The sequence below is a fragment of the Oryx dammah genome, unplaced genomic scaffold, assembly GCF_014754425.2.
Source record: "Oryx dammah isolate SB20612 unplaced genomic scaffold, SCBI_Odam_1.1 HiC_scaffold_4, whole genome shotgun sequence".
In the NCBI taxonomy this organism is placed as follows: Eukaryota; Metazoa; Chordata; class Mammalia; order Artiodactyla; family Bovidae; genus Oryx; species Oryx dammah.
The window spans coordinates 11,014,777-11,036,647 of record NW_024070188.1 but is presented as its reverse complement, the minus strand read 5'-3'; the positions used below and the strand labels follow the sequence as shown (position 1 = coordinate 11,036,647).

Genomic DNA, 21,871 nt, shown 5'->3' with positions numbered 1-21,871 from the left:
CATTGGTGGTACAGTGGTTCAATTGCCTTAATCCAATATTCTTAGTTAATGATCACAGTTCATTTTTGGTGAGAGTAAATATTTGATTTACTAGTATAAGGCCAAAGAATTATGAGTAATTAAAATTGTCAAGATTGGGTTAAATGCAAGATAAGCACTGTACAATTTTTGCAATACATAGCAAAATGAACTAATGATTTAAAGCAATAAATTATATTCTTGAATTAGTTTTAATAACTAATAATCTTTACGTGGTGAAAGATTTTTCTTATTACTAGACAAACCCTTCAGTGGAATGCTATGGAGGGACATTAAAATCTAAAATGTGGAATTAAAATAGGTGATCTTCATGTTCTCTTCTAATCCTGGGGTTCTAAGAAATAATTTCAAAGAATTCTTCGACCTACAAATAAAAAGGATAATGATTTGTCCAGAACTCTGATCTTGATTATACATATATTTAAATCTTATTCAAAATGAACATTTGGGATTTAACTAAGAAGCATATCAAAAAAGGAAAAACTGTTAAGTCTCTTCTGCCCATACACTTATGAGCAAGAAAAAAACATAAATAATATTTTATTGGGGTAAAGAAAAAACTCACAATTCTAAGTTTCAGTTGTTTTATAAATACTTCTTTGAACTCACCCCTTGATAAGTCTCTCTAAGCAGTAAGTCAGTATCCTGCTTGGCACACAGTAGACAGTGCATGTGTGTGTGGGTATATGTGTTTGGCTAAGAGAATTCAAATTAGTTTTCTATTTTAAATCTGATAAATGTAACAGAAAAAGTATGTGAAGTTAAATTGAGTAATGTAAATAGTACCTTTATCGGTCCCAGATGAGTCATACAAGATTCACGATTCTCTTGGGAAAGAGAAGAAAATGAGAGAATCAAATCTCTGCAAATAAACTGAGCTAAACTTTTATATTTTTGGAAAGTATATTGTACACTGATTTTAAGGAAATCATATACATTCAGAACTTAACCTTAAGAACCAAACTACTGATGCTGAGCATTCTAAATTCCTCCAAACTGACTCAAACCTAGGACTTATTTTCTAACAGTCTAAGATGAGGAATGTGTGTGTGTGTTTGCAAGTGTGCAAATGTTTGAGTCACAGTGATCATATAGGTGTTTCCCCAAAAAGGATCTGATCAAAATTTTTGAGACAACAGCCATATTCCACTACTACTGGTAGTTAAATACTTCCCAGCAAAAAGTGCTTAGAATTAAATAGAATTTTTTTTAATAAACAGTTTAATTGAATACTTGCTAAAACCCTGTATATAAAACATATATACAAACATAGTAAGAGTTACAGTTGATTTATTTTTTATTGAATGATTTCTAACAGATTCATGTTATAAAAGAATATAACTTGTGTGAAATTTCAGCTGTTTTCAACACCATTTACAAAATCACTTTTTATAATTATCTAGTCATGTATTCCCTTTGCATACTAGACAAGGGTATAACTTCTTACTATGGAAAATAATAACAAGTAAAATAACTTTGAACTCTGGCAGAATCAATGACTTGGGTTTGTTCCAAAAGAAGAGTATGTATCCTTGAAACTGCCAGGAAGAACAGCCCAGAAATCAGGGCTAGCTACAGCTCCTAAGTTTTATAGTGCACTCAGTTACAGATCACTAAAACCCTTTAAACACAATGGCCTAAACTAACACACTTATTTGTCAGGAAGATCCCCTAGAGGAGGACATGGCGACCCACTGCAGTATTCCTACTGCGAAAATTCCATGGATAGAGGGGCCTGGTGGACTACAATCCACGGGGTTGCAAAGAGTCGGACATGACTAAGCAACTGAGCACAGCACAACCTTCTTACAAGTCATTCAGCAAATATCTGTTCATTGAAGAAATAGTATTCAATGCCTACTCTGAGTTTTGCCCCAGGGCGGTCACTGGACTCTTGTCTTCTGAGACTGCCCAAGTGAGGATATAGCTTTGGTCCCTAGTAAAAACAATCATTAAAAAAAAAAATTATATTCATAAATTATACTCATCTTGTTAAAAGGACATATATAAAAATCCCCTAATCAGAGAAATCACCAATAATATATCTACGGCCCTGTTAAGAAAATAACTTTGTCAAGGGGATGAAAGGGCTTTTCCTTGAAAAAGACTTAGATTTCCTTGTCTAAAACTGTAACACCTCGTTCACAGGAGATTGGTGTAAAATGATGCAGGCTTTCAATAACTTTTAAACTGTCTTCCCTATGCATACCTGAAAAGTCCATATTTTGAATGAGTTAAAAACTTGAAATCTTAAAATGTTTCAACTTCCCTATTTTTAAACTAAATTTATTTCATAGAACAAAGTATTTCTCCCATAAAAAAACACTTCAGTTGGTATTTTTCAGGCAGTAAAATAGTTAATAGTTTTATTTCTAGTTTTCTGTTCCTTGTAATTCTTAAAAACAAAACAAACCTAAAAGTTTCTTAGACCCAATGGAAAACACAGTATAAACAAAGAGGGATAGCATAGGCTGAATGGGTCTGTCTCAGAGTAGTACAGAGTGTGTTGTAAATTACTGCCTCAAATGTGATTGTAGCCATGGGACTGTCCACTTCTGTATATGCAGTTCCACATTTAATATGCAACCAGCACCCTATAAGCCTCTTTTTAGAGTAGGACCCTGAGAGTTAGTCCATTGAGAAATCACATAATATTTATGCTTAAAATTTTAAAGTGTCCAATCTTTAAAAAGGCAGAAAGAAACAAAACTTTTCCCACAAATGAAACTTATCACCATGTAAAGAAGAATATACACTTGGCATTAAAATACCCATCTAGTTTCAAGATGTATACCTACACATTTTTTAAAATGTATGAATAGCTCCTAATTTGAAAAAAGGAAACATTAAAAATGTTGAAATGCTACTGACAGGGTTCAAGTCCCGGCAAAACCTATGAAATGATCTTCGCTACAATAAATCAAAACTGCTTTTCTCTGCCATGTCCGGATCATCGACGACCTCGTTTCAGGTATCTGTTAGCCGTGGGTACAATTGGCATCATCCCCATGCATCCAGAGGCAGATCTGGGCATACTTGAGGGGCGTGATGCGCACGGCCACGTTGTAGTCCTTCTGAACACCATGCACGTCCACCCACTGGTGGCCAGAATAGATCGCGATGATTTTGCGTTTCCACCTCTTTTTGTCTGGCTCTTTCAAACGCAGATAGACCCCGGAGCCAGTGGAGCCTGATTCGGCGTCGCAGTATTGATAGAGGAGGTCACTGGACTCATCAGACACGCTGCAAAACCGGTAGACTAACTGATCCGCCCTGTCCTGATCGAAGCCCGAGAAGTGGATCATCCCACCAGGCAGCTTCCTGATGGTGGGGCTGACTCCCAGGTCCATGTATTTCTTCTTGTGAGGGCGCTTCAGCTCCAGAAGGGCGTAGTCATAGTCCAGGGCCGGGTCTCCGCTCTCTCCTCTAGCCCAGCCCTTGGGGATGTGGGTGTTCTTGACCCGGGTCCACTGGAAGGAGGGCCTCCCGTCAGCAGCTCTCTGACCCCGAGCAGATCCCTTTCTCCTCCTTCCAGCCTTGGCTGTCTCCTTCAGACTGTCTTGGCTCCCCTCTCTTGCAGCACCACTCACTTCCCTCCTGTTCCTCCTAGACCCCCGACGTCTCTTGCCACCCCCTTTATTTCTCATCTTCAGCAAGCCTACTCTTAGCTTTTTGCTGCCTTTGATGTAGTCGTTTCCATCATGGACACAGTGGGCAGCGGTTAGGACGTGGTTGGGAGAGATGAGAATGCCACTGCAGCCTGTGGAGAGCTTCACCGCCGTATTGAAAGGGAAATTGGTCAAGAATTTCTTGTCCAGGATGCTGAACCTGCTGTCGGTGCCGTACACCTGTCTCTTTCTCCTCACGGGTGCTCCTAGTGAGGTGAGGTTTTGAGTTGGCTCAGGGACCCAACCTTGAACTTTCACTCTGGTCAAGGTTCGGCTCCCATTCTCAAAGACAGTCTCATAGGAGAGAGAGTCTTCCAGGTCAGAAAGGCTGGGAGCTGGGAGATCTTTCTGGCATTCGATGCCACACACTCGATTTAACACCATCTTAGCATCTGCCTCAAAGGCAGGGCTGGTGAGATGGAAGGTCCTTTCACTGACAAGTCGGGGTATTTTTCTCACATGCCACATAAAATCCTGTTCCATTTCAGATCCATCGATGAGGGTCCACCCAAGGGTGAAAAGCATCAACCCGAAGAGCATAGCTCCCATTTTATTCTTCTATCTTGTCCTTTAAAACAAGAAGAAGAAAAAAAATCTTTATGCTTTTTGTCTTATTGGGGTACAGTTGCTTTACAATATTGTGTTAGTTTCTGCTGTACAAAAAGTGAATCAGCTATAGGTATACAAATATCACCTCCCTCTTAGACCCTCACCCCCCAGTCCCAGCCACCTAGGTCCCCGCAGAGCACTGAGCTGAGCTCGCTGTGCTATACAGCAGGCTCCCACTAGCTATCAGACAGTAGTCAGAAAGAGAAATAATACCATATATTAATGCATATATGTGGAATCTAGAAAAGTGGTACAGACAAACCTATACTGCTTTCTGTTTAAATGTTAATTACCATTCATTTAGATCTTGAGTCCTAAATGTAGCTTCACCACTAAGAGGAGTCCTTATTTTCACTGTACTTAGATTTTACTGAGATTAGATAAACACCATACTAAGCAGGCTCTTACAGACATCCAAAATCAGTAAATTTGATTTCACTCAAACTTCCCTCCACCAGCACTAATCCCCATGCATCCCACCCCCACCTACCATCTTCCCCTCTTCCTCTCCAGATAGCCCAACACATGGGAGAATAAGAAGAAGGGCAAGTGGGGTCCTCTGGTGCCTAAGCCACACCCTCTTCCTTCCAAGGTCTCCTGCAATCTTATCTCCAGATGATTTAGAAATAAAGATAACGACAGATGTCTGACACTATCCCTGAACTTAGCATCTTAATAAAGGCACAGACCATAAATTCCTCATCTCTAGAATGTAAATGAAAACATTCACTGGAAAAAACTTATTTTTAAAAAGGCCTTCACTAGAATACACTATTTCCCTGAATCACGGCTTGCAGACCAAGCTGATTGATGGTGCAATTAAAACCATTAAATAATAGAGCCTTCCCTGGTGGTCCAGTGGTTAAGACTTCACTACCACCCCGCTCCCCGCCCCGTCCCCAACTCCCGGATGCAGGAGATTGGTCAGAGAGCTAAGATCCCACATGCCTCACAGACAAAATGTAAAACAGAAATGAGCCTGTTACACAGAGTGAGGTAAGTCAGAGATAAACTATTGAATATTAATGCATCTATGTGGAATGTAGAAGAAGGGTACTGATGAACCTATTTGCAGGACAGAAATAGAGAGGCAGACATAGAGAACAGACTTTGGACACAGCGAGGCAACGAGAGGGTGGGACGAGTTACGAGTAACATTGAAACATACATTATCATATATAGCTCAGTTGGTATAGAATCTGCCTGCAATGCAGGAGACCCCGGTTCACTTCCTGGGTCTGGAAGGGCCACTGGAGAAGGGAAAGGCTACCCACTCCAGTGTTCTTGGGCTTCCCTTGTGGCTCAGCTAGTAAAGAATCCACCTGCGATGCGGGAGACCTGGGTTCGATCCCTGTGTCGGGAACATCCCCTGGAGACGGGAAAGGCTACCCACTCCAGTGTTCTGGCCTGGAGAATTCCACGGACTGTATAGTCCATGAGGTGGCAAAGAGTTGGACTAAGTGGAAAAAAAGAAAAAGAAAAAATGAGAGGTTGCTGTATAACACAAGGAGCTCAACAGAGTACTCTGCTCCTGCTGCTGCTGCTGCTAAGTCGTTTCAGTCGTGTCTGACTGTGCTCCCATGGACAGCAGCCCATCAGGCTCCCCGTCCCTGGGATTCTCCAGGCAAGAACAACTGGAGTGGGTTGCCATTGCCTTCTCCAATGCGTGAAAGTGAAAAGTGAAAGCGAAGTCGTTCAGTCGTGTCCGACTCTTCGCAACCCCATGGACCACAGCCTACCAGGCTCCTCCATCCATGGGATTCTCCAGGCAAGAGTACTGGAGTGGGGTGCCATTGCCTTCTCCAACACAGTACTCTAACAGCCTGGAAAAGTGGGATGGGGTTGGGAGGACGTTCAAGAGGGAGGGGACATAATTATGGCTGATTCACGTTGTATGGAAGAAGCCAACACAATATTGTAAAACAATTATCCGCCAATTAAAAATAAATTTTAAAAAAGTTTAATAAACATCATAAATAAAAAAACTTCAAAAATGGTCTACATTAAAATTTTTTTTAAATCATCAGATAATATTCTAAAATATTCACTAGAAGTTTTAGAAATAAAGGAGCTCCTCTACTATTGACCTGCTTTGATTTTTTTACAAGCAGAACCCCTTATCATAAAGAGTACACAGCACAGGCTGTATTATTCAAAAATAAGAAAAATATACCCTGTTCTTTTTAAAAACAAAGTTGTGTTTGGAAATACCACCCAAGCAAAGCAATATACAAAAATGCGTTATAGTGACATTTTACTGGATATTAAAATTGTAAGAATTTATGGAGCACAGGCAGTTGTCCTGGATTTACCACTTGGGGGAGCACAATCGTGATTAAATTATAGGTTTAATGGGACCTTTTCATCATGAGTCTCATCACCTGAGAGCCGTTGAAAGTTGCCAGTACTTGGTGAATTGTATAATATCTCATCTATTATTTACATCTTCTTGCCTTCATTTCCTGCTTCCCTAGGTTTGCTGGCATGTAAATCTCTTCCTAGAATTGCTGTTTGTCAGTTATTGCTTTGTGAGGGTAAGGGGGAGTGTAATATTCTTTGGAGCAGCAATTTGGAAATTTGTGAGCTATGTTCCAAGTTGTTTTTAACTAACAGTTAACATATCCAGGCTTAGCAAATGCTTTGCACTTTGTATAAACCAAAGGCAGTTCAAGGTTAGTTTATGCCTATAATACCTTCACTCTCACGGCTTTCTGAAAAGCCTTTGCATGGAAAAGAAAGTTAATACAGAATATCAGGAATGGCCCACAAACCAGGGTACACCCCAAAGATCCTGAGCACTGGCAGGAAAAGCAAAAGTTGCCTCTGACGCAGAGCCAAATATGGGCATCTCGTGACACAACACTGTTCATCTTGCCATATCCAAGTATGGAATTTTATTAACAAACTAATAACATTCTTCTGATAAAACAAAAACATATACTACATTAATCTCTTTGTTGTTTAAACATGATCTTTTCATTAAAATATGATATAATTATTTTGAATCGTTGTATATTAAAACATGTTAAGCAAGTTTAGAATAATCTTTACTTCTACTTTAGAAAAATCTTTACCATTTTTTTCTATTTGCTCACACTTGAATGCTAAGTAATGGTGATTTGGGGGAATATTAAACTGCATTGTTTGCCTAATAGCTTGTACTTTATTTTGGAGACAGGCCATTCCTCTGTAGACTGATGGATATTGTCCCCCAAATCAGTAAATACATTTCAGGAAAAATCCACACTCATGTACAATATTTTCTAATCACTACATGGCAAATTTGATTTTACACAAAACAGTAATTATACTGGTAATGATTTTGTTGAACCACTTAGTATTTTGTAACTTCTACACAGTTTTCATAATGAGTATTTCATCCATTTTATTTAACTGGATTGGAATGAATAAGGCTAACAGCTCAGTAACTCCTGAGATCTTGAAATTATATGTTTTATTGGGTAGTTCCTAAGATGAAAAGTTGTCTTTCCCTTAAAACAAAATGCTAAAATCAGTTATTTGCTGCCTCTTAGTTTATCAACAGACCAAAGTAGATGATTTTTTAAAAGATACATAAATATATATTTATCTATTTGATCCTTAGCAAAATGTCAATCAAACAAATTTTTTGGTATAAGAAATATTTTTAAAAATTATTTTAAGCCCTACATGCATGATAATAGCCATTCATTGTATACTTAATATATGATTACATTAAAGACTGAGTCAGCCAATTGTCTTCCTTAAAAACTACAGAGAATCACATTGTACGTTTTAACATTTGATAATAGTGATCTGTGGAGTAATAAATGTGTCAAAGGCATTCCCAAGCAAAAGAGAGAGCATCTAAGTCTAGGTGCTGTGGTATTGCTCACATGTTTCTGTTTTTGTTTTCAGTACTGTTTAATTTAGCCTTGCAAGTTTGCAGCTACTTAGGGCTTGGATAGGCATAATGCAAATACTGCATTATAACTGACAAGATGGTTTTTTACTATGCAAATCACTGAACTGGAATATGAATCAAGTTTCCCTGTTCTTTACCAAATAAAACATGCACCCTGTGCATTAATTCTGTAGGCAGACTTTTAAGAGCCACAGGTAATGGTTAATTTTATGTGCCAGCCTGACTGGGCCAGAAGGTGCCCAGATATTTTGTCTAATATTATCCTGGGTATGTTTGAGAGGGTGTCTCTGGATGAAATTAACATTTGAATTAGTAGACTAAGGTGAGCAGATTGCCCTCCCTAATGTGGGTGGGCCTCATCCAATCAGTTGAAGGCCTAAATAGAACAAAAAAGGCAGACCTTCCTGTGAATAATGGGGAACCCCTCCTTCCTGACTGCTCTGAGCAGGGACATTGTTTTCTGTTTTTGTTTTTCCCCTGCCTTTGGCTTCAAAATGAAACACAAACCACTCAAAAGAATATTTTTAGTTTGTTAGTAGGATTCTATACTTGCATGTTGCAGAATAAATTCTGTCACATCAAGGAATTCCCAGATTGTAGTCCTCAAACCTGAGCGACTTCCCTTTCACTTTTCACTTTCACGCATTGGAGAAGAAAATGGTGACCCACTCCAGTGTCTTGCCTGGAGAATCCCAGGGATGGAGGAGCCTGGTGGGCTGCCGTCTATGGGGTCGCACAGAGTCGGACACAACTGAAGCGACTTAGCAGCAGCAGCAGCAGTCCTCAAACAAGCAGTATCAGCATCCCCTAGGAACCTGTTAAAAATGCTTATTCTCAGGACCCAACCCAGACCTACTGTTCAAAACTCTCCAGGAGGGATGTGGGTTCCCAGCTGTGTACATTTTAACTAGCCCTCTAGGCAACTCTGATACTCAGTACAGTTTCAGAACCACAGCAGGCAAAGCCCTGGGGCAGCAGCTTGAGACCCTCCTCAGAAGGTTTTTCAGGGATGACTGCTTAACCAGGTTTCACATGCCCCCTGCTTCTTTGTGTACAAAGTAAATTTATTCTGAACTTCACGCTTTTCCTGTGTTAGCAACAGCTATTACAGAAAGATCCCCTGGAGTAGGAAATGGCATCCCCCACTCCAGTATTCTTGTCTGGGAAATTCCATGGTCAGAGGAGCCTGGAAGGCTACAGTCCATGGGGTCTCAAAGAGTTGGACATGACTTAGCAACTAAACAACAACAACAATAATATCGGAAGATTCAGCCTTTGGTAGGAAAAAAAAAAAAAAACCTTCATATAAGTGATTTAATAATACATCTGAAAAGATTCAAATTCAGTAGGTTTGTCTGTAATGCTTCCAACATCCAATGCTACAGATGATGCAAGAGCGTCAGTTGGCCAGCCCTGGCCAGTGCCTTTAGAGGGACTCAGCTGCAGTGTAGCACAGGAATAAGAGCCATGCCCACATCTATCCTTGGGCACGGGAAGAGCAGAACCTTGTCATATGACCTCAGAATCACAGTAATAAAGGACATGGGTTTAGTCTAATTTGGCCTGTAATTTCAAATTGGACAAATGTCTTGGGACACTTTCTTTTGGAAAATCTAAGTTTGTCTCGTGGTAAAATGTCAGTGTAGTGTAAATGATAGCTCTTACTGATAGAGCAAGCCACGGTTCAATGGATATATGTACAGACGCCTATCATCCCAAAAGCACTAACTAAAGAGACACGGCCCCGGCTGTGGAGCAGCTATAGTATTTAGAAAGCTTTAATGTCTCTGGTTTTCCCTCAACCTCCTCCTTTTTCCTGTCTTCCATTATAATTGTGACCTTCCCTGTCACTTTCCAGATGGCTTGGATTTGGGGCTTCAAATTCCAGTTTTGGTTAATGAAAGTGAGGTTGCAGTTATGGTCCTCACCATGAGTCAGTGTACACATGGTTGATTATGGGTTGGACCATGGAGATGGATGGAGCAAAAGGAGTTAGAGAGGAAACAAGGAATACCAGCATTTGTAGACAAACTCTTACTGATGGAGCAGATAGTATTCCACATTTGTACCTGGTCTATACTACTAACAGAAACAACCACCTGTAACTACAAGGGATTTCTTGCTCTTGCTTTTGTTTGCTTGCTTGCTTGCTTATGCTTTCTTAGAAATGTGAATGCGGACAAGTATTTAGAATATTTGGATTTCTCTACCAGCATGGTAGTTATAAGGACAGACCATACTACTAACAGAAACAACCACCTGTAACTACAAGGGATTTCTTGCTCTTGCTTTTGTTTGTTTGCTTGCTTGCTTATGCTTTCTTAGAAATGTGAATGCTGACAAGTATTTAGAATATTTGGATTTCTCTACCAGCATGGTAGTTATAAGGACAGACCAAGGAGTAAGAAGACCTGGGCTAAGTCCCATCTTCACCACTTATTAGGCATCTGAATTTGGGCAGTTCATTAACATCAATGAAGTTTCTGTTTCCTCATCTGCAAAGTGGAGATAATAGTAATTTCAACTTCATAATTGTGAGAATTAAATACATTGATATATGCAAAGAATTACCATTGAGCCCAGAGCATGGACACATTCAATTATAAGTTCTTTTATATTGGGTTGGCCTAAAAGTTCTTTCAGGTATTTCCATACATGGTTATGGAGAAACCAAACAAACTTTTTGGCCAACCCAATAGTTATTATTCTACCTTAGTACGTAAATTAATATCACTTTAAAACAGTTAATTATATAAGGCCAAGTTATAGCACTTTTAGTTTTCTAAAAAGTCAAATTTACACTCAAATATTTTTATTTCAGGATAGTTTCTGACACACTCTGAAAACTCCCTTTTTCTTTGTTTTGGTTTTTGTTCAAGGACAGCTTCATTTCAGAGACATCCCAAATGAATGCTTTCCTAACTACTCATTTCTATGAATATCTGTGGGTTTGTAATATATTTTTCTCATTGCTATTAATCTTAAGTGTAATTAAACATTACCCAGCCACAGAACATTTGAATTGCATTTCCTATGTATTATTTTAAGCCTGGACCTACCCTAAGAATCTAGAACTGCAACAGGCCTTCAACCTAAAAAGAAACAATCAATGTCAAAATAATTACTCTGAGGGAGCAATTTACAATGAAAACAAACAAACTTTTTAAGTCAATCTATTCTGAAGTATATAGCATAGCATGACATAATAATATTCTCAGGCTCAGTTTCTCTTTTATTTTTTGGTTTGTTACCCTTTAAAGTTTACATTTTAACTTAAGTAGGGCAGGCAGATGAAGGAAAGATTAGATGCTTGCTCACCATATTAAATATTTTGAATGAGTTTTGTTTTTTTTTTCCTGTATATGAACAAGAGCTGATTTACCATCGGGTCCTAGAGTCACTAACTTGGGCCTTTCTTTTCACCTGGTCCCTTGTAACAGACAGGGAGGTCGTTGTCTAAGTTCATGTGTATAGTTTGCTGCCATGGGACGTAATTTTGCATTAATGTGTCAAGCACTTTGTGGGGGCTCAGTCAGATCAATGGCCTTGTAGGGCCAACATCAGCTTCTACCTTCATGCATATTTGGACATAGCAATCACTGCATGACCACTTCTGACAACTTCCCTGTCTTTTATCTAGCCATTTGTGATCCAAGCCATCCGCCCCTCCCAGCATCACTGCCTACCCTCACACACATGCCTAAATGTGAAAACACACTCCAGCCATCTCTCCTCCTCCACTTTCCTTCTCCCCCTGCTCAGTCAACACTGACACACCAGGGATAGACATCATAGTCTGGATCTGCAGACAGAACTGCTGGCTTAGGCAAAAGGCCGGGGCAGGAGAGGAGGGGCTTTACTAGTGATAGCAGACAGCTGGAGAGTGAGCATTAACTGTGTTAGGTTTTGGAGAATACTTGTAAAACTTTCATAAGTCACTTTTGCATATGCACAGGAGACTAGGTATTTTATAAAGTTCAATTCCCGGTGCAGTGAAGCCCCCAGAGAAGGCGGGCTTCTAACTAGACACTAACTAAAGCACTGAAATGGACACAACATTTAAGCTAAAAAGTGTGCGATCAGGATGACGGGAAAAGGAAGAGTGCTTGCTGTGCAACCAAGAGGGACAGTGGGGTGCTTCCAGGATGGTGGAGGCAGTGGGTTTTGAAGTCAAACCAATTTAAGTCCACTTGTGACTTCTTAGCACTATGATTTGTGAAGATAACTTAATTTCCCCAAACCTTATTTTCTACATTTGTTCAACAAGGAATAATACTTTGGAGTATTTTTGTGAGACACAGATATCATTAAGTTGGTGCAAAAGTAATTGCGGTTTTGCATCATTGAACTTGGCCGTTTGATATTGGAATGCATTCTTAAATAAATGTGGTTATGTTATGTATCATATTACTGTGCATTTCTTGCTTTGTTTTTTTGCTAGTGACATTACTTGCTATTTTATATTTATTTTAGACTATAAAAATGATGTCTAAAACGTCATATCTGCCATATTCACTTGACCTCTCACCAACCAACTACCACTTTTTCAAGCATCTCAACAACTTTTTGCAGGGAAAACACTTCCACAACAAGCAGGAGGCAGAAAATACTTTCCAGGAGTTTATCAAACCTCGAAGCACAGATTTTTCTGCTATAGGAATTAGCAAACTTACTTCTTGTTGGCAAAAATGTGTTGATTGTAATGGTTCCTACTGTGATTAATAAAGATGTGTTTGAGCCTAGCTATAATGATTTAAAATTCACGGTCTGAAACTGCAATTACTTTTGTACCAACTTATACATAAACACCAGAGAAGGCAACGGCACCCCACTCCAGTACTCTTGCCTGGAAAATCCCATGGATGGAGGAGCCTGGAAGGCTGCAGTCCATGGGGTCACTGAGGGTCAGACACGACTGAGCGACTTCACTTTCACTTTTCACTTTCATGCATTGGAGAAGGAAATGGCAACCCACTCCAGTGTTCTTGCCTGGAGAATCCCAGGGACGGGGGAGCCTGGTGGGCTGCCGTCTATGGGGTCTCACAGAGTCTATGGGGTCGCACAGAGTTGGACACGACTGAAGTGACTTAGCAGCAGCAGCATACATAAACACAACGCCCAGAGGACAGTAAGCCCTCAGCAAATGACAGCAATTATTATTATTAGGATCAAACACTAAGAGTCAAAACACTGGTAAATATTTACAAAGGATTTCATGCATCTCTGACTGCTGTGGACCTCACCGCAGTACACCAAGTACAAGCAGGCCTCGTTTCATTGCGCTTCACTGCAATTCACAGAGACTATGATTTTTTACAAATTGCCACATGGCAACCCCGCATTGACCAACTCTCTAGGTGCCATTTTTCCAACAGCATTTGCTCACTCTGTGTCTCTGTGTCACGTTTTGGCAATCCTTTGTCTTTATTATTTGTTATGGTGATCTGTGATCGGTGATCTTTTGAGGTTATTGTTGTCACTGTGTTCAGGGCACCACAGACCACATCCACATAAGACGGTGAACTTAGTGAGTCCTGCGTGTGTTCCGACTGCTCCACTGACTGTCCTCCCCGCCAGCTCTCTCCCTCTCCTCAGGCCTCCCTGTTCCCTGAGACACAATTTGAAATTAGGCCAATTCATAACCCTACCATGGCCTCGAAGCATTCAAGTGAAGAAAGAAGAGTTGCATGTTACACTTCAAATCAAAAGCTAGAAATAATTAAGCTTCATGAGGAAGGCATGTGGAGAGCCGATATTGGCTGAAAGCTGGGCTTCTGGGCCAGTTAGCCAAGTTGGGAACGCAAGGGAAAAGTTCTTAAAGGAAATTAAAAGAACTACTCTAGTGCACATGCGAATGATAAGAAAGAAAACAGCCTTGTTACTGATAGGGAGAAAGTTTTAATGGTCTGGCCAGAAGAGCGGGCCAGCCACCACATTCTTTTTAGGCCAAAACCTAAGTCAGGGGCAGCGTACTCTCTTCAGTTCTGTGAAGGCTGAGAAAAGTGAGGAGGATGCAGAAAAAACTCTGAAGCTAGCACAGGCTGTTTCACGAGGTTTAAAGAAAGAAGCCATCTCCACAACCTAAAAGTGCAAAGTGACACAGCAATTACTGATACAGGAGCTGCAGCAAGTTATACAGAAGATCTAGTTAAGATAATTCACAAAGGTGGCTACACTGAGTGACAGATTTTTGATGCAGATGAAACAGCCTCCTATTGGAAGAAGATGGCATTAGACTTTCATATCTAGAGAGCAATCAATGCTTGGCTTCAAAACTTCGAAGGACAGGCTGACCCTCTTGTTAGGTGTTAATGCAGCTGGTGACTTTCAGCTGAAGCCAATGGTCATTTACCTTTACTCTGCCTGGGCTCTATCAGTGGAACAGCAAAACCTGGATGACAGTACATTTCTCTATGGCACAGTTTGCTGAATATTTTAAGCCCACTGTTGAGACCTACTCTCAGAAAAAAGATTCCTTTCAAAATATTATTGCTCATTGATTTTGAATTTTGAGAACCGTAAGTTATGTTTTCCTTGATAATGCACAAATGTTTATAAGAGATGAACTGATTCTAAGTAACTGAATCTAATTAAAATGGAATCTTAACCCCCCCAAAAATATATTACTGCTCACTGATGTACCTGATCACCCAAGAGCTCTGAGAGAGATGAACATAAAATGCATATTGTTTTCATGCCTGCTTACACAACATCCATTTTGCAGCCCACAGATCAAGGAGTCATTGTGACTTTCAAGTCTTGTTCTTAAGAAATATATTTCATAAAGCTATAGCTGCCACAGATAGTAATTCCTCTGATGAATATGGGCAAAGTCAGTTGAACAGAAAGGAGACACTATTGTGGGCACCATTAAGAACATTCGTGATTCATGGAAATAAGTCAACGTACTAACAACACAGTTTGAAAAAGACTGATTCTCATAGCCAACTTTGAGGGGTTCAGGTCTTCAGTAGAGGAAGTGATAGAAGGTGTGGTGGAAATAGCACAGGAGAGGTGGAGCCTGAAGATGTGACTGACTTACTGCGATCTCGCGAACAACTTTTAACAGATGGAAGAGATGCTTCTTACAGATGAGCAAAGAACGTAGTTTCTTGAGATGGTGAAGATGCCCTGAAGACTGTTGAAATGACAATAATGGATTTAGAATATTACAGGAACTTAGTTGATAAAGCAGCAGCAGCCTTTGAGAGGACTGACTCCAGTTTTGAAAGTTCTCTAGGTGGATAAAATGCTATCAAACAGCATTGACAGCAGAGAAATCGTTCCCAAAGAGTCAATCAATGCAGCAAACTTCATTGTTGTCTAATTTTAAGAAACTGCCGCAGCTGCCCCAGCCTTCAGCAACCACCACCCTGCTCAGTCAGCAGCCGTCAGCATTAAGGCAGGGGCCTCCACCAGCAAAAAGATGGACTTGCTCAAGCTTAGATGATGGTTAGCATTTTTAGCAATAAAGTATTTTTCAACTGTTATATGCGTTGTTTTTTAGACATAATGCTACCACACAGTAGACTACAATAACTTTTATATGCTCTGGGACACCTTGCTTTGTTGCAAAATCCACTTCTTTGCAGTGATCTGGAACTAAAGCCACAGTATCTCCAAGTTATGCCTGTAACAGCTCCCAAGGAGAGCCACATCTTAACCCCCAGGACCTGCACCTATGTTCCTTACTTGGTAAAAGAGACTTTGCAGATGTGATTTAGTTAAGGATTGTGTGATGAGGTTATCTTGGGTTACCCAGGTGAGGACAATGTAATCACAGGGCTCCTTTTATAAGAAGCGGGCAGGAGGGTCAAGAAGGAGCAGTGAAGTTGGAGGCAGAGGTCAGGGTGAGGCCGAATCATAAGCTACAAAATGTGGGTGGCTGCTAGATCTTTCAAACAGTAAGGAGACATTCTCTCCTGGAACTTCCAGGAAAAAACTGCAACCGCGCTGACCCTCTTTGGACTTCTGGCCTCCAGAACTATAAGATAAGGTGTTGTTTTATGTCACGGAGTTTGTAGTAGTTTGTTACAACAGCAGTAGGAAATGAATACACTCAGGTAAAAAAAAATTTTGGATTGTCTGCCTCAGATGTTTATTTTTTTAATTTTTATTTTTACTTTATTTTACTTTATAATACTGTATGGGTTTTGCCATACATTGACATGAATCCACCATTGTACATGCGTTCCCAAACATGAACCCCCCTCCCAACTCCCTCCCTATAACATCTCTCTGGGTCATCTCCATGCACCAGCCCCAAGCATGCTGTATCCTGCATCAGACATAGACTGGTGATTCGTTTCTTTCATGATAGTATACATGTTTCAATGCCATTCTCCCAAATCATCCCACCCTCTCCCTCTCCCTCTGAGTCCAAAAGTCCGCCCTACACATCTGTGTCTCTTTTGCTGTCTTGCATACAGGGTCATCATTGCCATCTTTCTAAATTCCATATATATGTGTTAATATACTCTATTGGTGTTTTTCTTTCTGGCTGGCTTCACTCTGTATAATCGGCTCCAGTTTCATCCATCTCATTAGAACTGATTCAAATGTATTCTTTTTAATGGCATCACTCATTATTAGAGAAATGCAAACCAAAACCACAATGAGGTACCACTTCACACCAGTCAGAATGTCTGCGATCCAAAAGTCTGCAAGCAATAAATGCTGGAGAGGGTGGGAATGCAAACTAGTACAGCCACTATGGAGAACAGTATGGAGATTCCTTAAAAAATTGCAAATAGAACTGCCTTATGACCCAGCAATCCCACTGCTGGCATACACACCGAGGAAACCAGAATTGAAAGAGACACATGTACCCCAATGTTCATCGCAGCACTGTTGATAATAGCCAGGACATGGAAACAACCTCAGATGTTTAGAAAGGAAGAAATAGTAGGGGAAAACACTGTCTGGAGACCCAAACATAAATGAAAATTTTCATTTTTAGAAAAATTATACAACACGCAATTTTAGAACTAAACCTTGAAGATTATGATAAAACACTACAGTGACGTGGAGTAGTATTTCTAGGCTGACTGGAGAGCTGGAACCGGGTAGATAAATTTGTTTATTCAACAAAAGCATACAGTGTTTACAATCCTATGCATCCTTTCAAAGCCTCTTTCCTTGCTTAAGAATCTCTGCGATAAATCCTCTTTAGTCTTTAAGTTGAACTAAAAACCTTCTAAGAGATCTTTCAACATTAACGTTCTAGCTTAAATCACAAAGGAAAAAACACAAGTCACTTACTCTGAGCCTCAAGCAGTTTAAATTAGGGCAGGAACTTGCCTGCTATCCCTATTGCTACCACTAGGAGGCGAAGCTAGCCTGCTATCTAAGATCTCACATTTAAATGATTTACACTCATTAAACTACAAAAATCAAATTTAGTTTAAAAAAACATGTAGGATTCATGGGATGGGGAGAAGTCTAAACTGGTTAATAATATACTAGATTGTTGTCACCTGTGGAGTTGATCATATTTAGAACACCCACCTCCAGGCCACAAAGCCCATCCTGACGAGCTTTGGGCTGATGATGTTGTCTACAGCTAGACAACCTTCTGGCAGGTGATTTCCCAAAACCTCTGTGGGGCCAGCACACTTCCAGTATGATCTCCAGGGCCGCTAAACAATCCCCCAAAGGTGCGGCAGTTCACTGTGGCATGAAAAATCTTCAGCCTGCCAAATATTTCACATGTCTACCAAAGACTTCATAATCCATTTCTAAAGGGTAAGCTTGCCCCTGATTCTATGCTAAAAATAAATGGCAAGGAAGTTCATTGACAATGTGCCAGTTTCTATTCAACATACGATAGCACTATCGTCAAGTTTAGTTTCAGCAATGAGACAGAATAATTAATGTCTGCTTAAAATTTTTGGCAGTAGTGGAGGGAAAGGAAGATGGTAAAGTTACAGTTGATTATTTTACAGTAACCCACAACTTCTGTTTCTCATCACAATAAAAAAAAAGAAAAAACTCCTCTTTGTTTTTTAAGTTATTTTTCCAGGACCTGTACACTTTAATTTGTGCAAAGGATATGCTGTGTGTAAATCGAATTTGGGGTGAAAGGCACTAAGGAAGCCCCAAAGGGAACCCTCTGCTGACTCTCACCCACTGACACAGGAAATGCACAGCATATGGCTCCTGACTTGTTTTCTATCTTGCAAGTTGGCCTTTGAAAGCAAAGCCTATCTGTGACTGCGTTAGGTTTGCTACTCTTCAGGCGTTAAAGCATCTTATGATCACTGTATTTTTAGCTAAGCAAACATCTGTTAAAGTTTCTAAAGCTTTTGAAAATATTCTAGTTAAGCAAAGTCATAAAATAATAACTTTCATACTTAACTTTGCTATTTCCAACCTCTCATCTCAGATTTCTCATGCGCAAAGTTAACCCAGTGAGGTAGCTTCAGTCTCCAAAATTCTGAATCTCATCCCACTGTTAAAATGCAATATGCTTGCTGTGGATAGTTGAGCATTGGGCAAAGATAAATAATTAACTCACATTAGCAATTGATTATTTTAACACAATGAGCACATTCTATGTGCCAAGCACTAGATTAAACAATCTCACATTTGAAAATACAGAGAAGATTCTTAAAAGCACAATAGTTTCCGAGCTGTCTGGAAGAAAAATAAGAAAGAGCATCCATGACCAACTTCTTCTCACATTAAACGAGCTCTTCTAGTATTTCCTAATAAAAATAAAATTCCATATGATGCTCGGGCACTACTTTCAGGCTGAGATGTCTTATTTGGCTGGAATTTTAACCTTCTCTCTTCTAAATTATAAACCAGATTCTAAGCATAGTTCTCCAGGCAACAGCACATGACTTTTATAATTCTTTGTGGAGACAGACGCACTTGGGATAGAAAGAATTAATTTCAGAAGTGAGAAAGGTTAATAGGGGAGAAAAACCACCTACACAGGATATGCAGCTTCTTTCAAATCAATGATAGTGTGAAAAGGTCAGAGGAATTAGGCAGAAAGTGTTTCTACAACTTTTCAAAAAGAATTTATGATAGAAAATATCAAAAGTAGAGGGAAAACTATGAAATAGAGTGAAACAGAAAATTATAACCCCTACATGCCCATCACCCTGTGGCAACAACTACCAATATTTTCCCAGTCTTGTTCCAATGGTCTCCCCCGCCCCAAACTTTATTTTTGCTAGAGTTTTTTAGGGTAAATCCAGGACTTTTCCATTTCATTTCATCTCCTCACTTTAAAATGTTTTTCACTGCTCCTTTCACTGACCTGTGCAGTCAACTTGATGAGAGAGCAAGAGATTCCTAGCTTTCATAGTAATCCTGCCAAAGAGGCTTTCAACCAGAGTAGACCTTCCAGGAATGCATTTTACACCTTTTTCAATGGCATCTGTTAATAATCATAAAAATAAAGACGGTCCCCTCTGGTAGTGCTTAAGTAAAAAGAATTCCATTTATATTCCAATGCAAACACTTTCACTGTTAAATATTAACGGTGCAGAGGCCAGCGCAAAGAATTGCTTACTTGCAAGAGCCGTTTCTTTGATGGCTTAAAAGAGCTAAGTTTGATCTCTACCTTTAGCGCCCTTCGAAGGAGCTCTCCCTGGGGTGGGTCCTGCGTTTCTCAGGAACACTTCTAGGTTCTGGTGTCTCGCCGTTTCTTGGGGGGAAAAGGGAAAGGGGGGTGTCTCCATCCTTACCTGCGAAGCTTCCTCACTCCTCAGGGGCGCTGCCCAGCTCGAATCAAAGCGTCCCTAAGGCGGTCCCCAATGCTAGCGAGGCAGGAGAGCCGGGTGGGGCTCCGGGACAGCGCGAGTCGGAGCCGGGCTCCAGGCCACCGTCCTCCAACACCGCCTGGAGACTGTGGGGAGGTGGGCGGCGAGCTGAGTGCCACGGCCGCGAGATGGGAGGGGAAAGGAGGCGTGGATGCGGGCGGACGCTGGGAGAGGTGAGGGGAGAGGAGGCGGCGGGAGGGGAAGGGGAAGCAAGAGAGATGCAGGCCTGGGGAGGGTTTACTAAGAGTTGCGCCTCTCACTCCAGAATCTCTGCTCCCCAACATTAGGAAAAGTTCAAGAGTGAGTTCACAAGGGCTGTCTGTCGCTCTGATCGTCTGCATCCCTTAAAAAGTGTCCAGAAGATACTACCGAGTGTGTGCTTGGAGGAACTGGGGGTGATCAGGATTGTGTCTTTGTGTCCCAGTCCCCCAGCTCGAGTTTAGACGCCAGCTGTCTAGAAGAACTAGGGCCATTTCCCCAACCCCATCCCAAGCCCGTCTCCATCTGGGACCTCGCCACCAGGGACAGGCTTTCCACCAGGCAAGTCCTGAGTCTCAGGCTCCTGCAGGCATCTACACGCGACCCTCGTGGGCTGCGACGTGGGTCACCTTGCAAGCATCCCTTGAGACCTCCAGGGGGCGCGCGTCAGTTTCCGTCTGTCTCCAGGCTGGAAGGCTTTTTCTCCTTGGAAAGAGCATCCTTTAAGATGTTTGCCCGCTTCTGTCCCACCAAAATTCTAACCACATCCTTTCTTAATCTTTTATTCTCCTCCTTAGGAGAGGTGCTCCTTTGGGGTGGGTGCTGCATAAGGTTGGGACTCCAATTATTCAACATCTGTTGATCTTCTGGGGGGAAGGTTTGGAACAAAATGAACCGGAAGAAAAATAAGTACAGAAATTTGATGCTGGCCCTCAAGAAAGGGAGATCAAATAAGTGCACAAGTATTTATAACACACGGTCTTAGCATGTCCCATAATGCTTAGCTCATTAGTGGTTTATTTCATTTCTCGAATTTCTATGTATTTTTTTAGCAATGAAATCGGAACATATATACAATTTCATTTCCTGTTTTTCCACTTAGTGTTTTCATTTATGCACTTAGTCATATAATTTAAATCTATTAATAATTTTATCTGGTATAAAATAACTAGTTCTGAAGTTCTCTGTCTCACCACTCAGATCATAATCTTCAAATACATCCTTGTATCACCACCCTCTACCACAAGGGTTGGCTTATAATGGCTGCTGATAGTGTCGAGCTTAAAAATGTTCCTAGTAAAATGGAGTGTGGGTGCATGCTCAGTCATGTCCAACTATTTGGGACCCCATGGACTGGAACCCACCAGGCTCCTCTGTCCATGAAATTTTCCAGACAAGAGTACTGGAGTGGATTGCCATTCCCTTCTCCAGGGGGTCTTCCCGACCAAGGGATCAAACCAGGGATCAAACCCAGGTCTCCTGCGTCTCTTGCGTTGGCAGGCGAATTCTTTACCACTGCTCCACCTAGGAAGCCTGAAATAGAATGTGGGGAAAAATAAAGTCCACGTTCAGAATGGGAGTCTCCTATAAAACTAAATAGACGTGCCCTGGGCCTCAGTCTCTTCATCAGTAAATTAAGAAGGTTGCGCTGGAGGATTTCTGCAGTCTGTACTTCTCAAACATTTTGGGGATTCTAACACTGCATCTAGTGTGGGCACGGGTCTGATTCTTTTAATTCCATCAGCACCCCTCATTGACATCATATAAAGCTAAACTCATCATTCTTACATTTTCAGGGGCTCCTTTCTGAACCTTTTGCCACAAACCATATTTTTTCCCCAGCTTTACTGGCACCCCATTCCAGTACTCTTGCCTGGAAAATCCCATGGGCAGAGGGG

At 40.8% G+C, this 21,871-nt stretch overlaps 1 protein-coding gene across 2 annotated transcripts; it reads right to left on the bottom strand.

Moving 5' to 3' along the window:
* Positions 1-1,318: 1,318 nt before the first annotated feature.
* Positions 1,319-20,124, bottom strand: PRSS35 (serine protease 35). Of its 2 annotated transcripts, XM_040238955.1 has the most exons (3): positions 19,920-20,124; positions 11,280-11,312; positions 1,319-4,275 (listed from the first exon to the last, which is right to left on the bottom strand). In XM_040238955.1, the coding sequence occupies exon 3, from the start codon at positions 4,254-4,256 to the stop codon at positions 3,018-3,020; it is 1,239 nt and encodes a 412-aa protein (XP_040094889.1). In that variant the 5' UTR covers positions 4,257-4,275; positions 11,280-11,312; positions 19,920-20,124; the 3' UTR covers positions 1,319-3,017. The 2 variants fall into 2 exon arrangements, with proteins under 2 accessions (XP_040094889.1, XP_040094888.1); XM_040238954.1 differs by lacking the exon at positions 11,280-11,312 and having other exon boundaries at positions 19,920-20,087.
* Between the last annotated feature and the right edge of the window lie 1,747 nt (positions 20,125-21,871).